The following is a 19244-nucleotide window of genomic DNA, read 5'->3' on the forward strand; positions in this document are numbered from 1 at the left end:
CAGGGGGCAGTCCAGTTGACATCAATATATTTTTTTGTTTTCAGTAATACATGTCAAATAAAACTGTAATATCAGATTGATCATAGTAATTCATTTTCTCGTTGAAAAAAAAAACGCTAAAATCACATACTTTTTATGATGTTCATAGTGTACTACCCCCTTAAGCTGCACGACATGTCAAAATTCGTATCTCGTCCCACGCAAATAATATTGTTCGCTCAAGCTCTTCAGCATTTCCCTACTGCTTATAGTCAATATATACTTTCCGTACGATCAATTCACATAAGTGCTCGTTTTAATCTGATAAACAAATTGTGAAAGTGTAGGCTCGGTATAGTCATAGTCAACTGAGGATAGTCAGCTGAATATCTGACTGACTGAATCCGTATTCGGTTGGAAATGACTTTTGGCTTCTTCACGCAGTTTCTCCGCCAAAACAACTAAACAGTCAGTCGGGCGTTTAGTCGCTATCTCCCTCTACCGACTCGACTATATCATTTCATTCTTCCCAGTCAAACTGTCTTCATTGCATCTTGTGCTCGCAGAACAATACATGCTCGAGATAAGCGCAGCTGTCATCCTTAGTTGAGAAAGTTCTGCTACTGGCAAGCAAAACCAAATCACATACAAAATTTCAGAACGCTATAACGCAGACGCAGACGACTAAATAAACGAAATAAACTCTATCAAATGCAATCCTAGTTGAAAGCAGTTTTGCGACTGGCACGCGAGCCCAAATAAATTAATAACTTAATATAACTTATTGAATAATTTGGTATTCCCCAAATATTTTTTTGGTGCACAATAGCGTCCATAAAATTAGCCATAGCGTCAGTTCAATGCATTGATGACAGAAAATAAACAAAGTTAACTGCTTGGAAAAATACTGAATATTTGCCTCCGCCGAGATTCATTACCAATACCCTAGCGTAAATATTTCCCTCCCACTATCTCCCCTCCTTGTTTATATTTATCATTACGACTGCATGATTTGTCACTCCAAACAGAAGTCAATCATAGCATTGAAGAATTAGGCGATTGTTGCATCGTTACAGGGCCAATTCACACGGGAGCAGATACAAATGAGGTTTCAGCGTAGCGAAGATGCAGTATTTTTACCGAAATTTACCGAATCCGAATTGCCATAGTAAACCACGCCTTCTTTCGATTCAATCACGGAAAAAAGCATACTTAAGCGTTATTCTGGTGGTTAAACGCATTCATTCTCTATAATACAAAACCTAACCTAACCTTAAACGCATTCAGTATGTTTCGAACTGTGACGGAGCGCAGAAGAGCCGATTCATCAGGAGAAGAAGGCGACCAAGAGAGTACCAGCATCGGAAATTTGTTCTGCTTGAGGCATCGGAGCAGACGCCACACACATATACGCGCACAACTTTTTTCATTCGGTGGTTATCAAGAAGAATCCGGAAAGGGTACTTTCGTATTAGCGTCACCGGAGCCGAAATACAATAGATAGCAATTACTTAACCGGGCAAACGTATGTCGTCCGACGCTCGCTGACCTAACTAAAGGATCGTTTCCTATATTTCAAACTAACCGGGCATTCGATGGAACACAGCTTTGTTTGCGAAAGGCCGCCGCTTCCGACGGCGGATCGGCGACCGACTCGGATTGCGACACCTCGGCGACTTAGGGCCGCCTCTGTTCCTTATCGATTGATTACGTTGACCTCAGAATAAATTGAATTAAGAAAAACCAATTCATACCTTAAATACCCCAAATCCCAAATACGCATTTTCGTAGCACTAAAAAATTACAAAACACTGCATACAACAAGACAACAACAATACAGATAATATGTGAATGCCAGTGCGAACAATAAAATGTTATCTATTATATTTCGGCTCCGGTGACGCTAATACGAAAGTACCCCGAAAAGATGTTCACCTTGGAATTGAAAATTACATTCAAGCGAAAGAGTTTATCTCAATGTTTTCTATTCATACAACACAGCGATCAAATGCATTTAGTTTTGTGATTTTTCAATCAAGTGTAATTAACAGGAATCTTCTGAAGATTATTCTTCAGAATATTTCCGTATCCAATATTGGATGCATAAAACCTTGTGCCTCCAACGTAAAGCTCTTGTTTTCGAAGTCCCCCAAATATTCATTTATTCATTAATTCAGAATGGACTCAGATTCAACATCAAACAAATGATCACTAAATCAACGATAGTTCTACATCAACCTTGCGGTTATACGGTTATATAACCCACTTCCTGTTTTTGGTCTTCTATCTCTCGTTTGGAAACCCCAGCACCAAAGCTTTTTTCATTAATATCGAATGTTTTTAGAAAACATTAGTGACGAAACGGTTGTGCTATGCGACAAGTTTATGATGGAATGCTTCACTTTGGAAGGATAGCATCAATAAAAATGTTCAGCTAGCTTCAAAGTTCGAAATTCTCTTTATCTAGAAGACAGGAAAAGTTAGAATAAGAAGCTTTTGCGTTAAATGAGTTGATTGATGAAATGGCTACGACAAGTAGAAGCTAAATCTCTGGAGGTGAAACGAAGAAAACTTTAAAAAACTCACAGAAGGCCGCCGAAGAGCATTTCGTTAAAATCGTAACAGTTTTGCGTCGTGCACAAAAAACGTAACGCTAAAAATACGGAGTTTGGACCCCTCCCCCCTAAGTAACGAAGTTTCCTATCTTTAATACACAATAAGTAACGCAAACTCGCGTAAGTAACAAAACATTTGAACACTGAAATTCTTCTTGTTTTATGACTTTAAGAGGGTTTAAACTTTTCAGTTCATTCGCCTCTAGAACACTGAAATTTTAAATTGAAACTAACAGAATTTACTCACCATCAGCCGAACGGAAGGGTTTTGTCTGACTGCCCATGTTCAACAGCGTCTCGGGAATAGGTCCCACCAAACGTCTAGAACGCGACAGAGTATCCAACTTGATTTATTTACTTTTGCAGATGCTGATAAAAATCTCTGAGCACCGTATTAGGTTCCTTAAACCGTGATCTGCTGCTTTCTGTTGAAATGTCTTTCGATGCAATCTCACTTTCTTCTCGATCCAAACGTTTCAATCCAGACTACTGCGATGTTTGCACCTCTATGGATCTTTCAGATCAACAATTGCTCACTGTTTTCTTCTTTTTATATAGATTGTCCCGACTGACGAAGATTCCAAATCAAAAACGTGGGATGTTTGAGTTGCCAGCTACCGATTACACAAAAATTCACTAAAGCTCACGCATATAATTAAATTCAGCTTTCGTGTCCACCTCCAGCTTCCTTCTTATCACTTATGTTAAGAGACACGCGAGTGCTCTCTTGCTTGTTTTTCACTAATTAATAATATTTGAATTTGGTTTCTATATTCACAAATCAGCCTTATTGAATATTACCTTCTCCTCCCAATAATCCTTTTGCTTGTTTTGTTAGATATAATATTTTAGTCAATTCGTCAGATATTCAATTGTCGCGCACACTTATTTCTCCAATTGCTGGATCAGTTCGTTCCTCTTCGAAGTTGGTGGATGCTTACGATATCGCACTTCTTCCCCTATTGTAAAAAGGAAGATTTATACACAAAGCACATTAAAGTTGTATGATTCATGTACACGAGTTCGTCGCACTTGCAGTTAGTTCGATAATAACTTCAAAAATATTTCCGATCGGTTTTTTAACTTCTTCCTTAAAGAATGTGGTTTTTCTTCTCTGCGCTCCGAGAATTTAACACGGTTTTTGAAAAATAAAAACAGCTCTGTTCTTTCTTGTCACTGAAGGGAAACTTAAAAACTTAACTTAAACAGTTAATAAAACAAGAGGAAATTCGATGGATAAAAGCTAATGGTTTGCTTTCGGCAAATAATTTCTATGTAAAAGGAATCACTGTCCGGTTACGCTTGTTCGGTTGTCGCTGGTTATAGTTGTTCACTTAGTCTTTCTCCGTTTTTAGTATCTCACACACACACACACACCCGCTTATGGTATGATAAATGTTTGTTTTTCACTTGTAGTTTTTTTATAACAGTTTGTTGCTTCGTTTGAATGTTTTTTTTTCTTTTCGTGTGGCACCCTTTACAGGGGAGGGGTTTTCACTTACTTCTTAGCTTAAACTTAGTTTGCATCAATAAACGTACACTTATTTTTGTTTACTTTTTTTAAATTTTATCACAGAATGGTTTTATTTGTATTCTTTTACTTCAGAATTTTTAATTTCTCTTTTGTTTTTTACTTTAAACGTTTAGGTGTTTTTTCTTTAAATATTTACTATAATGTTCACCTTCGTATAAAACGAGTGTCCGGCTGCTTCCCACCAAGATACTACACTTCACTAGTGTCTTCTTATTAATCACGCACTTGCTTTTGTTCTTATTGTTTCGCGTGCCCGCGCTAGTTCACTCTGGCCTCTCGAAGTGAACCGTTTCACCAGTAGATAGAGATGCAATTCAGCGAACTAAGCAGCTTCGAACCGTACTTGTTTTTTAAAAAATAAACTAACTTAACGAAATGTTTTGTTTTTCCCTTGTTTTAAAGTTTGCTTGTTTCAACTGATGCTTTGTACTTGGTTGTATAGTTTTCTTCTGTTTAGTTTTCCTTAACTCGGGAAATTATACCTTTAGTTTTGTTTTTCACTGCTCTCACTAGCTAATATGTTGCAGATGATGTTGATGTTGAAGTTGGGTTTGTGTTGCTTTTCTTGTGATGGCGGTGACGGAAAGAATTCAAAAGGAAACTAATCGGCTCTCAGTTTGTTTGCTTTTTTCCACTCCTTCTTTTCATTTGATACCTGATGCGCGTTCAAGTCCAAATTGTTAGCAAAAATACAGCAGAAACTAACAAGAGAATCGAGTGTCCTCTTTCTCGCTGAAGAAAAATTAAAGGACAATACTTGTTGCTTTTCGTTTTTTGGCTTCCGTTTGCTTAGTTGTTACACATGTTTTATGTTTGGTGTTATTTTTTATCCACTTTCAGTATTCGCTGCGCCACAACAATGTTAACACTAAATCGGATTTAAACACTTCCGATGAATTATGATCTGGTGGTAAGCTGCTGCTGACGGCAAGCCTGGTATTCGCCCTAAAGGTGGGAGAAGTATTATCACAGTTATTTTGCGTTCTTCTACAAATATAAATTTTATTGAGAGCTCGTTGACAAGAAAAAAGTTTTCAATAATTATAAATAGATTAACATTAAAACAAATCGTCAAATTTTGGTCAAAAATGGTTCTGGATAGCTTCATTTGTTGTTAAATATTATAACATTTATAATTAAAACAAGATATCCAAATGACCATCGCGACATTTTTGTATTAGTGAATACGCGTGCTTCAATTTTCGATGACTCAGTGTCCTGTTTTCGCGGGAATAACAGCGATCGTATGTGGATTAAAGTTCTTTGAGAGTTCAATTGTGTTAACTCACATGCTTCTTCTTCTTGACTGGCACTAACGTTCCTAGCGGAGTTTCACCGTCTCAACGTGGTATTACTTGCCGATTTTGTGATTTCAATCATACTTAGTTGAGATTTCTATGCCAAATAACATGCCTTGAAAGCCTCGAACTGTGAGTATTTGAAGCAATCGATAGTCTGCTTGTGACAACACCGATGGATGCAATAGCGGACTATACGAAATGATTGATCACGGGTTGGGATAAAGAATATTCCACCATACTAAATAAACCGCCTTGTTGGATGAGAGCAAAAGTGCCAATGTTTAATGTTCATGAATTTGGCTGGTTTGCGACGGTGTTTATTATGGAATTGTTAGCTATGAAAAGGATCATCCTGGTTTAAATCCCAACGTTGCCGAACACTTCGATTGAATTGGTACGGAAGCTCTTATGGCTTCTGGAATCTTAAAAAAAAAATATTCCAGTGAATCCATCTAACTATCGTCCTTAAACATAAACTTCCGAAAACAGTGTCGATCTGATAGGACAAGAAACGTGTACAACAAAAACTGGTTGAGTTTTCATGTTTATAACATCGTCGATTTTTATATAAAATGATATTTTCATTAAAAAATATCAAACAAAATATTCTGAAAATTAGAATTCATTTTTCTCAAAAATCTTTTTTTTTCGAAATTCTGAAAAAAACTAGATTTAAATTTGGAAAATCGATTTTTTTATGCCAAATGACTGGAAAATGCATGGAACGTCGAGATTAGGGATTGCATTACCGTGCCAAGATTTCAATAACCGTTTATTCGGTAATGAAAATTCCATTACCGGTAAAAAATACTTTAAAATAAACCATTTTCTTGTAGAAATAGCTTTTATTGATAATGATTAGTTGACAAAAAACATTTTGCAAGTTATAATAACTTAGTTTGTTGGTTAACACTAAACGAGGGGTCAAATGACCCATTTTAAACTTTTAGTTGAAATTTTCTTGCAAATTACATTATCACAACATCATTTGCCTACACTACTTTTCCTAAAACATACATCGAATGTATTTTTCAGTGTTCACTTCTCTCTTGTTTTTTTTACTGAGAAATATATGTAATCTGCCCTAACTACCGCAACGGGTCATTTGACCCTTGCAAACATTTATATGATATCAGAAAGATTGGTATATGTGGTTGTGATACAAAATCATTGCATTACACATTTTTTGCTATTGCTTTATATATTTTGTTGTATTTGTGAATAAATAGTGAATGATCAGAATTAATTGCATTGCGAGCTAACAGTAACCAATCCAAGCCACAGTTCTATTTTGCGTGTCAAAAATTTTAATTTTAATATTTTGTTGATAATTGTTATCACAAAATGTCGAAATATACAGGAGAAATATGGTATGCCACATTTCTAAAAAAAAACTATATAAATCGAGTCATTGTTCACTAACTATTTATAAAGGGTCACTTGACCCGCTGTGGTAGGAATAGGTATACATGAAACATCTGTAGGTTTAGTGTTAAAGTAATACTTAAGGACACAGAGAATGTTAATTTTATCGTCTTCTAATCTTGATCGGGTCTCATTAACAAAACTTCGAGAAGAGGAAGACGCACTTTCAGAGAACGAAGACCATTGTCATGTATTTGCCTCTGATGCCCTCTGTACGAAAATCTTGTCTGAGGGTTTTCATCAATCCGTTTATAGACGTTAAGCTTGGGCTGGACGTTGATACCTTTGATTGCTGCAATCTTCGTTCAAGTTCTTCCTTGATGATCAACTGTTCTGCTGATTCTGCATCATCCATGGGATTTTTTCCTCCTGTTGTCCAGCTACTGAATCAATACCATCATCGTCAAATTTCATCAAGTCGCGAACAATTCAAAAACCCTGCTTGATCGATGCAGTCCGTGACGCTCGATAGAAGACGCCAAAGTAATCATTAATTGTGTCACTACCACGAGCAGAATAATTATTCATATACGGGAACAAATCTACATATACGAAACGTCTTTTTGCAATCGTTCCAATCAGGGTTTCAAGGAGCTGCTTCGAAATTTCCGATGGTTGCTCCGATAGCTGTTCTAGCATAAATTGCAATCCGACAACAGCTTCATAGAGGGTGCAGTTCTTCCGCAATAGCAGTTCAACAGCGATCAGAACTGGTTCGCTTTATAGCTATTTTATATTTTTCCCTTTATCACTGTCAGTTCTTCATCGCTGAAGCTCATCTAGTGTTTCGTTTCCAGGTCGTGCAATGATTTTTGAACTGAAGTTCGGAGGACGTAGAATCAACACTTTTTCGTACTTTTTCGATTTTATTTTAATTCTCGAATAATATTTCAAAGCGACATAAAGGCAAATATTATTTATGGGGTAAAAATGAAAATTACCGAAACTGCCGGTTACTGATTGTTAAATTACCGGTAATTCGGTAATGAAAAATGAACCGGTATTACCGGTAAAACCGGTTAACAATCCCTAGTGCTCATGAAAGTAGTACAAGGGGCTTCAGAAAGAAATACGGAATATAAGCTATATTTCCCGCTGTAAAAAAAACTATTCGCAAGCTACATGAAAACGGCTGATCAATACTTATGTATGAATACTTAAAAATCTTTTTTTTTCTGTTTAGTTTTCATTTTTTTTGTTCAATAATTCAACGATGAATTGAAATTACCATATTATTTCTTATGTTTCGAAAAATGTGATATGAACAAAACATTTTCAGTGAAAAAATCGAGTGATATAAACGAGACGTAATAAAGACGCCCAGTAATATAATCGAGACGTTACTGTATTTGTTTTCTCAGATAGCCAAACTGTTCTAAATGTATTAAAAACATACAAATGTCAATCAAAGTAAGTCTGGAATGTATTTTATCATTATAATAAATAGCTGCAACCAACCAGGTTACCATTACCGGGCGCCAGGTCACTGCGGATAGAAGATAATAAAAAAGCCGATCCCTCTGCAGGATTTGTTTCTTCAACTAAATTCGTCGGGCCTGAATTATGAAATGAAAATATAGATTATCTGCATCATGCCTGAAATCAGAGCTCAGAACTTAAAAAATATCGATTATTGAAGCCATTTGGAGGACTCTTTCGACACCAAGACAATCCAATTTATTCATTACATCTTGTAACAAAACAATACACAGCCTACTTGCTTCGTTAGATTGAATATTCCTGAATCAACCTAGAACTTAAGGGTTACTGTATAACAATAGGCTTGGATATAGATGTTTTGAAATCTCTAGAGTGAATTGATTTCCAACAGCACCGTACAAATTGAATATTTAAGAGTGAGTTTCCATATGGGTTCCCAACGGTAACCAAAATCCCAAAGACAATTCCTATAATATATCCGTGAAGTGCCGATATTTGACGTTCAGTTGTACCGATGCACAATTCGAACAATTCTCTGATTATTTTATTTCCCCCAGAATACTCACTGGATGTTCTAGAACATCAAATCAGTTTTAGAAGAATTCAAGTGCAAACCCAGGTCTGCCTAGGTAATTCAGTTTTATGTAAACCCCAAAAAAGGGGGTACAACTGACTATGGCGAATTCAAGCTACTAATCTTCATTCAATAGTATAGTTCTCCGTTTTTATTCTTAATAAAAAAAACAGGAAAGAACTTAATGGATGACTTTGCTGTATTGTTTTTTTTTCACGAAAACAGATAAACAAATCACTTACATAATATACATACTAGATTGTGACAAGTCAAAATAATAACACTTACTGTCCCGTACGTTCCGTGCACAAATCCCTAGCAGGTCCTGGAGCTGCTGCTGGCTAGGTTCGCCGGGCAGATGGAGCCGCCACTGGCCGCTGTCTGTTTTGCTTTTATTTTCCTTTTGTGTGTTGCCAATTGATGTTCAGTCGTCAGGCTGTTTTGTGATGGTGGTGGTAAGTTTCTTTCTTCTTGGTATCAGTTTCAAGAAATGTCGTAAATGCGTGCTGAGTTGTTCTGTTATAACTTTTGTTCTTCAATACTTTCTTCTTATAAACACATTTTTGTTCAAACAAAAAATAAAGAAATAAACTTGGAGATCACAATTGTATTACGAATTTTTTTTTCTATAAGGCTTTTTTCTCGATAACACTAGGATTACTATCGCGATTACTTGGTTTCGGTGAAAGATGTTATTTTTTGAGTATTTTTCCGTCGTTAATTGGTTGTAAAGAAACAATATTGATGAGTAGTGTTTGATTTTCTGTTGGTTGCTTTTTGTAGGTGTAGATTCGATTATACTGCTGTTTTAGTCTAAAATAGCGGTTTTTAGTTACACAAGCTGCAAGAGATAGAAAATAAAACAAATTAATCGACTAGCAAAACAGATTACAATAGAATAAGTATTGATCCAAATTTAAAGACAGTAAAAAAAAATCTGTCGCTTGTTCCGATTTCTCCATTTTGCACCTCTTCGCGCATCCCGGTCCTCTTTTTGTGTCAAACGTTGCACACTCTTTTCAACCAAGAGGGAAAAGGGCAGAATAGACATCGGGTTTCGGAAGCGAAAATCAGACGAGTGAAAAAATGGATTCCATTTCTTCATTCGAGAAATGCTCATTTAAAAACACTTCCTCACAACAGCGAAATTGATTTTCTTGTACAGCTATCTTTTCTGTGCAATTCGACGCTAATTTCGGCTGTGTATCCGTTGAATTTCAGCGAGAATTTGTAGCGAGAAAAAACTTACCACGACCAAGCACACACTAACGACACAGTCAGCCATGTCATTAAATTATTTTTTAATATGCGTTTCGTCGACTGGAGCCGATATCAAAATGAGTCGACAAACGGTGTGCGGAATCTTTCTGACAGTGTGAGAGCTGTCAAAAGGATTTGTCCATGCAGCACAATTTGCACAGTTGACCAAATGTGCAGAAGTTAGTATTCACAAAAATTAAATTGTAAGGGTGCTCATACACTGTTTGACCGAAGCCAAATATTTGACTCTTTTTGACAGATAAAATTTGGTCAACGTGTACTGATCAAATATATTCTACACAAAACACGACAAGCAAATATTCAATTATTGGATGTCTAAAATATTTTTTTCAGTCTGTTCTTCGAACCTGTCGGTACATGGTTAGGTTACCTTGAATATTTCAGCGGATTTTTTCCATGTTCGGTGTTTGACATTGTTTACCACTGTTGAAAATTGAAGAGTGGCAAACAAAATAGTGTTTGTACAAATATCAAATCAAACCTTATCTGTCAAAAAATATCAAATATTTGACCTCCGGGCAAACAGTGTACGGCCTCCTTAAGAATATTTATGAATTTCAAATAAGTTTAAGGTCGTCAAAGTTTCATTTAAAAAATAACACAGTACCGGCAGGGTTGTCATATACTTTTAACTGATATTTTTTTTAGTCGATGTTTTTGTTAGTTTGTGCTCTGAACTTTTATTCTTGTTTATACAGTGACTCAAAACCGTAATCGTACTCCACCATGCAGACCTCTTTTCCCTTCTTTTGAAAGTCGAAAACAAGCTTTCGGAACATTCTATTCAAATAAAATTATAGTGTCATATGAGAGTTAAAAGGTTTGGATTCGAGGATTCAAATTTTGTCAGGATTTCTCTAAAAATGGCGAATTAATGTGCAACAAATGTATAAAAATTGACTCAAACTCATAATCGTACGCTGGTTGAAATCTCTACTCGATTTCGAAGGCATTGGCCAACTTCCTAATTCCATCATTATTATGGTATCCCTTTTTCATTGAAACTATCTTCAGCTGCCTTTAGCCTTATCTACGAGTTTTTTGTGTATTTGGAAAATATATTTATCAATTTTTTCATATGGTGGTTTTTTAAAATTTATTTTTAAATTTTTTTTTAGAAATTTTATGGTTCCTGAATTTCCTACACATATAACTTCCTTAGTTTTTTACTGGGATTGATGTCAGAAGATTGTATAGGAATATCAATAACTTTTGAGTGATTGTAATGTGCGAACTTCATATGTCCTGAGCATTGTCTTGGAAAAACCTGAATCCTCAATTCTATTCCATTTTGTTGACACTTTGCTCCATATTTTCCTTCAGGATAATGGAGTAAATATTCTGACCTAATACACCATCGATGAAAACCAAATTCCTCATACATGCACCATCATATCATCCCTCCACCACCATCATGTTTAAACATTGCTTTTAGATTTTATTACGTTTAATTCATCGTTAGCTTCCTCCATACGAAACGATAACCATCGGAGTCAAAAGTATCAAATTAGGAAATAACATCTTACCAGTAAGACATTGATGTGTTTCATGCTGTTTGGAATAATCAAATTGGAGTTATTGATCTTTTTTTGCTGAGAAACGGTTTGCCCCTCTGTGCTCGTGCATTCTTGCTGCCTTTCCTAGGCACATTACAAACTTTTTTTTGCTCAATTTGTTTACTTGAACATTCTAAATGTGTAGTATGTAGCAAAGTGTTAACAAAATGAGATGGTATGGAGGATTAAAGTTATGCCAAGACAATGACCCAGAGTCTCACAGAGATTCGGCAGTAAGTCGGGTCTCTTACATGGGCCTCCCCCAGGGCTCATGTTTAAGCCCCCTTTTGTACAACTTCTATGTAAGCGACATCGACAATTGTCTTACACAAAATTGCAGCCTAAGACAACTTGCAGATGATGGAGTGGTGTCTGTCGTAGGACCAAACGAATCCGACCTGCAAGGACCCTTACAAGATACTTTGAACAATTTTTCAACCTGGGCCATTGGGCTAGGGATCGAATTCTCCACGGAGAAAACAGAGATGGTGGTTTTTTCTAGGAAGCATAGACCAGCAAAACCAAAGCTTCAACTTTTGGGTAAACCGATCACTCATGCTATGTCATTCAAGTATCTTGGGGTCTGGTTCGACTCCAAATGTACTTGGGGGGCCCATATTAGGTATCTGAGTAAAAAATGCCAACAAAGAATAAACTTTCTCCGTACAATTACCGGCACCTGGTGGGGAGCCCACCCAGAAGATCTTATAATGTTGTATCGAACAACTATTCTCTCAGTGATGGAGTATGGCAGTTTCTGTTTTCAATCAGCTGCCAAAACACACCTCATTAAACTCGAGCGAATTCAGTATCTTTGTCTCCGTATTGCGTTGGGATGTATGCCCTCAACGCATACCATGAGTCTCGAGGTTTTGGCAGGCGTACTCCCACTAAAAGATCGCTTCAATTTATTATCTCTTCGGTTCCTCATCCGGTGTAAGGTTATGAATCCATTGGTGATCGGAAATTTTGAGCAATTGATCGAGCTAAATTTTCATTCTGGATTCATGAGTTCATATCATGAATTCACCTCTATGCAGGTTGTTCCTTCTTCGTATATTCCCAACCGTGTTTGTTTTCCTGACTACATCAATTCCTCTGTACATTTCGATCTGTTCATGAAGCAAGATATCCATGGATATTCAGATTACCAACGATCGAGGATCGCTCCAACGATCTTCGATGAAAAGTATGGGGGTATCAATTGCGATAATATGTACTTTACTGATGGGTCCACTATACACGAGTCCACAGGATTTGGAGTGTTCAACGAATTTTTTAGCACCTCACACAGTCTTCAGAATCCTTGCTCAGTGTATATTGCTGAATTGGCAGCAATTCATTGGGCGCTGGACAGCGTCGCCTCACGACCTGTTGAACACTATTACATTGTAACGGATAGTCTTAGCTCTGTCGAAGCTATCCGTTCAGTGAGGCCGGAAAAGCACTCGCCGTACTTCCTTGAGAGAATACGAGAAATTTTGAGTGCTTTATCCAGACGCTGTTATGTCATTACCTTTATCTGGGTCCCTTCACATTGCTCCATTCCGGGTAATGAGAGGGCTGACTCATTAGCAAAGGTAGGTGCAATTGAAGGCGATATTTATCAGCGTCAAATCGCCTTCAATGAATTTTATTTTTTAGTCTGCAAAAATACCATCGCTAACTGGCAACGCAAGTGGAATGAAGATGAATTGGGCCGGTGGTTTCACTCGATTATCCCTAAGGTTAGCCTCAAACCGTGGTTCAAAAGTCTGGACTTGAGTCGGGACTTTATTCGCACCTTCTCCCGACTCATGTCCAATCACTGTTCGTTAGATGCACTACTCTTCCGTTTCAATCTTGCCAGCAGCAATCTCTGCGTTTGTGGCCAAGGTTATCACGACATCGAGCACATTGTTTGGTCGTGCGAGGTGTATCTGGTCGCCAGATCGAATTTAAAAAACTCCCTTCGGGCCCGAAGAAGACAGCCCAATGTGCCGGTGAGAGATGTGTTGGCTCGGTTAGACCTTGATTACATGTCCCATATATATGTTTTCCTTAAAGCTATAGATCTTCGTGTGTGATTGTCCCTACATCCTTATACCCTCCTTTCCTTCCTTTGCGGGTAATTCGTCTCCTTGCTATAAATAGTAGAATAAGTTGAAATGTAAATACACTATAGATATACGAATAGATTTATGAAATGAGTGTTCATCAACATTGTTACAATTTCCTTATATCCCATCCTTATCCTAAAAATATGTCACCCTCCTAAACTCGAGTACACCGCGAGTAATCGGTTTTCCACCTTACTAACCATAGATGTAAGAAAATTGTTTATATATATAGTTTTAAAATTATATTTAAGAATTCGGCTCCTTTAAACTTAAGTAACTGAGCCTGTAAAAATAAACGAATTAAAAAAAAAAAAAAATGACCCAGAGCTCAAGACATATGAAGTTCGCACATGGTTACTTTACAATTACTCAAAAGTTATTGATATTCCTCCACAATCTTCCGACATCAATCCCAGTAAAAAACTAAGGAAGTTATTTGTGTGGGAAATTTTGAAACCATTAAATAACTAAAAATAAAGATTTTAAGAACTGCTTAATGGAAAAATTGATAAATATACTGTTTTCGACTTTCAAAAGAAAGGAAAAGAGAACTGCATGGTGGAGTACGATTACGGATTTGAGTCACTGTATTTCTAATGCAGTAAGATACATCTAATTCGACACGCCGAGGCACCACTCAGTGTCACATTGGATGCGATTTTGACCTGTAATTGGACATTCGCGATGATAGTGGCACAGTGTCGACGTCTGGTGGGGTCTATCAATGTGGGGCCAGAATTTAGGTCACTAATTCAATGTTTTCAAAAATATCCAATTAAACGTGTCGTATTAAGTGCGATTCACATACAACATCCACGTCTCGTTCACGACCCGTCACGTCACGGTTACAAGACACGAAGCCAGTTTTCAAATGTTAAAATTTGGATGAAAAACTTTAAACCATCCATCTCTCCAAGATAGCGCCAAGTAATGTTTCTGGTATAATAATATTATTTGCACCTTCTGTACCGAATTCGATCGAGTTATTTCGGAAAATAATTTTAAATAATGAAACATATTCATCACATAAGATTCTCAAATTCGTTTCGGTAACCTAGATAGGATTATAGGAACAATAACTAAGACCATTCATATTTATTCAGTTTGCGTGACGAAAGCGAGTGAATTCTCGTCTGATGAGTTCTTTTTTTATTTGATGAGCATCTCGAGTTGATCATCTCCCAGAAAATTTGTGATCATAGATGTTATTTAAACTCAACCAATCTTGATTTTTATGCAAATGCCGTATCAATGAACCAATCTCCGTAGCCGACTTGTTCTGTGGGGCTCCCCAAGTACACATATATTAGATTATAGCATGGATTAACAGATCATTCAAGGCACAGAGAAAGTGTATGTCCTCATTACAAACAACATGCTTGATTGTACATTGTGCAAGGCAACTAGTTCTAGTCGCTCAACCTTGGCATATGTTCGAAAAGTTTTGTTTACCATTTTTGCAAATGCTATTCGACGTCCGAGTTGTATTCAAAACATTGTTTGTTGCGTTGTGAGAGAATCCTAGTTTCGAGTACAATTGGAAAAAGACATTCTTATTTGAATTGTTGTGTTGTTCAACTATAGACACTATTTGTATTTTACGCCAACCTTTTGACACATTGTATAATGTAACATGTCTCATTTTTACAATTTCGTAAAGTAAATCATAGACAGCAGATCTATGTCAAAACGGTTCTGTTCTTAACAGCAGCATGCATCAATCGATGAAACGAATGAACAAAAGCTGGCAGAAAATAGAACCTGAAAAAAAATCCTGTTGTCAAAATCACTATATAGTCTTCTTAATAGTAAAATTAGTGATGTCATTGAGCAATAGGACTAGGCAGGGAATATTCTAGATGTCTGGATATTCCGTGAAAGTCTGGACAATTCCAGATAAATCTGGAACATTGATAAAGCTGAGTACCGGTGAATAGGAGGTTTATACATCCCAAATATATTTTTATCTTCCGCCAATCTATAGGGAGTCTATTTTTTTTAAATCCTCAACATGAAACATTACCAAATTAGTAGCTATAGATATCCATAATGTAAACGAGCCATAAAATAACCCAACGACGAATGATGAGCATGTTCTTATCACATAATTTTCCTTTTCCATCCCTTATTCTTATCCAAACCGCAGCATTCCCATCAAAAATGCATTATATGGTGCATGACACAACTACAGACAGCAATATATTCTGACGCACAGTTTAAAAAACTCCATAAAGCAATTCCAATTCCGGCCTTCGAGTGTTTAGCATCGTTAATTTTAAAACCAACCGTTAACAGTGTAGCATCGCCGCTAACAAATCCAGTAGTGTTTTAGTAATATTCCTGTGTTGTTATCTCCAATGAGTGAATTATCTCCAGTGCAAGCCACATTTCAAACTGTCTTTCTCAAGACCAAATTCCCGAGTTCCTGATCTACCAATATCGAGACCTTCAATCGAATAATCTGTCATTCCCGTCAATGGCCATGGCCAAAAGGCGTCAACCGCATTATCCTGGGAGACAATTAATGGGTTTCTAAAGCGAAATTAATCGCTCGCTCATAGTGAATCGCCAACGATCGTCGATTCAGTAAAGCTCGAGACACTTAACATGTGGATGCATTGTGTTACGGACAGATGATCCATCAGATGAATAAAATGATAAGTAGTAAAGAGATCGAACGTAGGTCTTTGTTTATTTATGAATAGATTGCAATAAAGTAGGAAATTCCATAAGGAATAAGAGGAGACCAAATAAGTTAAGGAAATAAGACCCGGCACAGCGAGGGCATGAAAGAATAGGCAATAAAACTATAAAATATAGGTATTTATTATTACGGATGAATGCAATAAAATAGAAAATGATGCAAGGAAAACAAAAACAGGGAAAAAAACCTATTCCCCAAGAAGATTGTTTACATCTCCAGATAGGATAGGGAAAGAAAACAATGAGATAGATTTTAGGCCTGATGAGCAGGCATCAACAAATATTTCTTTTCTCTTCTTTAATTTTAGTACCTGTAGTTTAGGTAAAGGGGAATTCTTTCACCTTTTTATAAGTAAGAAAATAATATATATATTTGAACAAAATAGAAATAAAGCTAGTAGTCTAAGATCAGAACTCACACGAAAGCGTTAAATTTTTTCTTTTTTTTTGTAAGAGAAACTTTCACACTGTTTATTTTACTGCATTTTTTATGTCGAAAATGTCGGAATAATTTATTTATTTATTTATCACCGTCTCGAATTGTTTATAATTCCACAGACTGAATCCTCATATTAAATTCTTAATCCTATTTTTAAAGACAGTTTTGGACACGTTGAAATCGAACACGGCACAAGCACTATTGAATTCACGGAACAATGCTCTAAGGGGTTATGGAATCCGTAGGAAGTCCTATGGCGATTGATAAACAACAAATCTCGCTCACGTAGTTGTCGGAATGGTACATAGAGTGATACATAATATAATAAGGACGAACAGTCAATATTTCCATTTAACAGATCAAACACAAATATGTTTTGAAGGTTGGCGCGCCTAGAAGCTAACGATTCCAACGCGATCAGTCTGCAGCGGCTCGAGTAGTCGGGGAGATGGTCTGGATCTATCCAAGGGAGTTGTCGGAGTGCATAGCTGATGAAACTGCGCTGTACTCTCTCCATTCGTGTGATTTGGGTGCTGTGAAACGGAGACCACACGCAGGCAGCATACTACAAAATGCTACGTACTAAGAAGTATAGCGATTTGATTGCGTAAACATCTCTGAAGTTATTGGTGCACCGACGAGGGCTGCAAACGCTATAGCGGTAGTGACGCAGATATGCTCATTAAACCTCAGTTTGTTATCGAGGACGACTCCAAGATCGCGAATGGAATCAACACACTCTAGTGTTTCAGGCCCAACTGAATAACGGAATTCAATTCGAGACTGCCGGCGGGTGAACGACACTGTTTTGCATTTTTTGATGTTCAATTCCATTCCGTTATCCTCACACCACCGCCGTAGCTCCTCTACGTCAGCCTGAAGCGCGCAACAGTCAAGATGAGATGTTATTGATCTATAAATTTTCAGATCGTCGGCATAGAGAAGTTTTCCAGCATTCAGTCGAAAGCTCAGGTCGTTTATGAACAAAACGAAGATAAGCGGCCCGAGAACACTTCCCTGTGGCACCCCTGATGTGATAGGAAAGTATCGAGAGTGAGAGCCATTGATGTTTGCATACGCCCACCGTCCAGATAAGTAGGAACGCAACCATTCACACATCCAATACGGAAAACTTAGGTGACTAAGATTCGCTACTGCAAGTTCGTGGGGAACCTTGTCTACCTGGTGTCTGAGCTCGATTTCCGTTGATAAAAAATTAGTGAACGTCAACAGATTAGTTGTTGTCGATCGTTTACTGACGAAGCCATGTTGATATTCAGATATCATCGGTTGACATGCGGTATATAAAATTTTATGAACTAGTCTTTCGAATATTTTTGCTACGCAACATAGAATGGAAATGCCTCGGTAATTTTCAACGGAGTGATTGGAGTCTGATTTGAAGATCGGACATATTGAAGCTGTTTTCCACTGATGCGGAAAAGTGCTGTGACGTAGCGACTTATTGAAAATTATTGTCAATGGTATCTGCAGAGGCGCATTCTTTCAGGAACAGTGGCGGAAGCTTATCAGTTCCAGAACCTTTAGACACGTCCAATTTACTCAAGGCAGAAGAGACATCGTGCTGTGATATTTCAAACAGCGGTAAATTCAAATCGAAAACTGGACAATTTCTGAGACTGTCAGGCGAGAATGCTGGTGAAATGGTGCTGTGTACCTTTTCGAAGTGATCTGCGAACAGATTTGCTATTCCTACCGGGGAATCAGCACTATTACCGTTGAAAGTCATCTCGGCTGGGAATCGATTTGAGTGCTTCCGATTGCGAATAAACGTCCAAAAATAGGAAGGGTTTTGCTTCGCAGTCGTCTCCAAGTGGGCGATGTAATTCTGAAATGATGCGGTTTGAAGTTCGTGATAATGAGTCTCAATTGTGCGAAGATTGTGACGATTTGCATCCGTTCGTTCTTGAAAATAACGCTTACGGGAGTATTGCATAAGCAATGTATGTTTTCAACTGCAATCATCAAATTCAATTCAGTAATTGCAAGATTTTACAGATTTTCAAATGGGCCTTTTACAAACAACACAACCAAATGTAAACATTGTACTCATATCCAGGGATGCCAGATGACTGTTTTCAATATATTAACACGGTACGAAAAGTGTCATATTGAACGAAAATGAGTAATTCAAAATAACTACTTCATTGGAAATACATGCATATAGATTTAAAATTTTCTTGATAAATCGTTGATTAGGAGAACAAACATTGCCCCCAATAAATCCATGATAACCATATGCCATATGCTGGAGAAAAAATATCAATGAAACCAAAA

The 19244-nt window shown here is 37.1% G+C and overlaps 1 protein-coding gene across 2 annotated transcripts in view; it reads right to left on the reverse strand.

The window, feature by feature from the left end:
- LOC129765233 (cold shock domain-containing protein E1) overlaps positions 1-10195 on the reverse strand; it is a 33523-nt gene extending 23328 nt beyond the window's left edge. For both annotated transcript variants that reach the window (XM_055765312.1, XM_055765311.1), the window contains exons 1-3: positions 10118-10195; positions 9157-9709; positions 2842-5073 (exon numbers count right to left, since the gene is read on the reverse strand). In XM_055765312.1, the coding sequence (XP_055621287.1) occupies positions 2842-2878 (37 nt within the window). In that variant the 5' untranslated portion in view covers positions 2879-5073; positions 9157-9709; positions 10118-10195. The remainder of the gene's footprint in view (positions 1-2841; positions 5074-9156; positions 9710-10117) is intronic.
- Positions 10196-19244: the final 9049 nt, after the last annotated feature.

This window comes from Toxorhynchites rutilus, chromosome 2, assembly GCF_029784135.1.
Source record: "Toxorhynchites rutilus septentrionalis strain SRP chromosome 2, ASM2978413v1, whole genome shotgun sequence".
Classification (NCBI taxonomy): domain Eukaryota; kingdom Metazoa; phylum Arthropoda; class Insecta; order Diptera; family Culicidae; genus Toxorhynchites; species Toxorhynchites rutilus.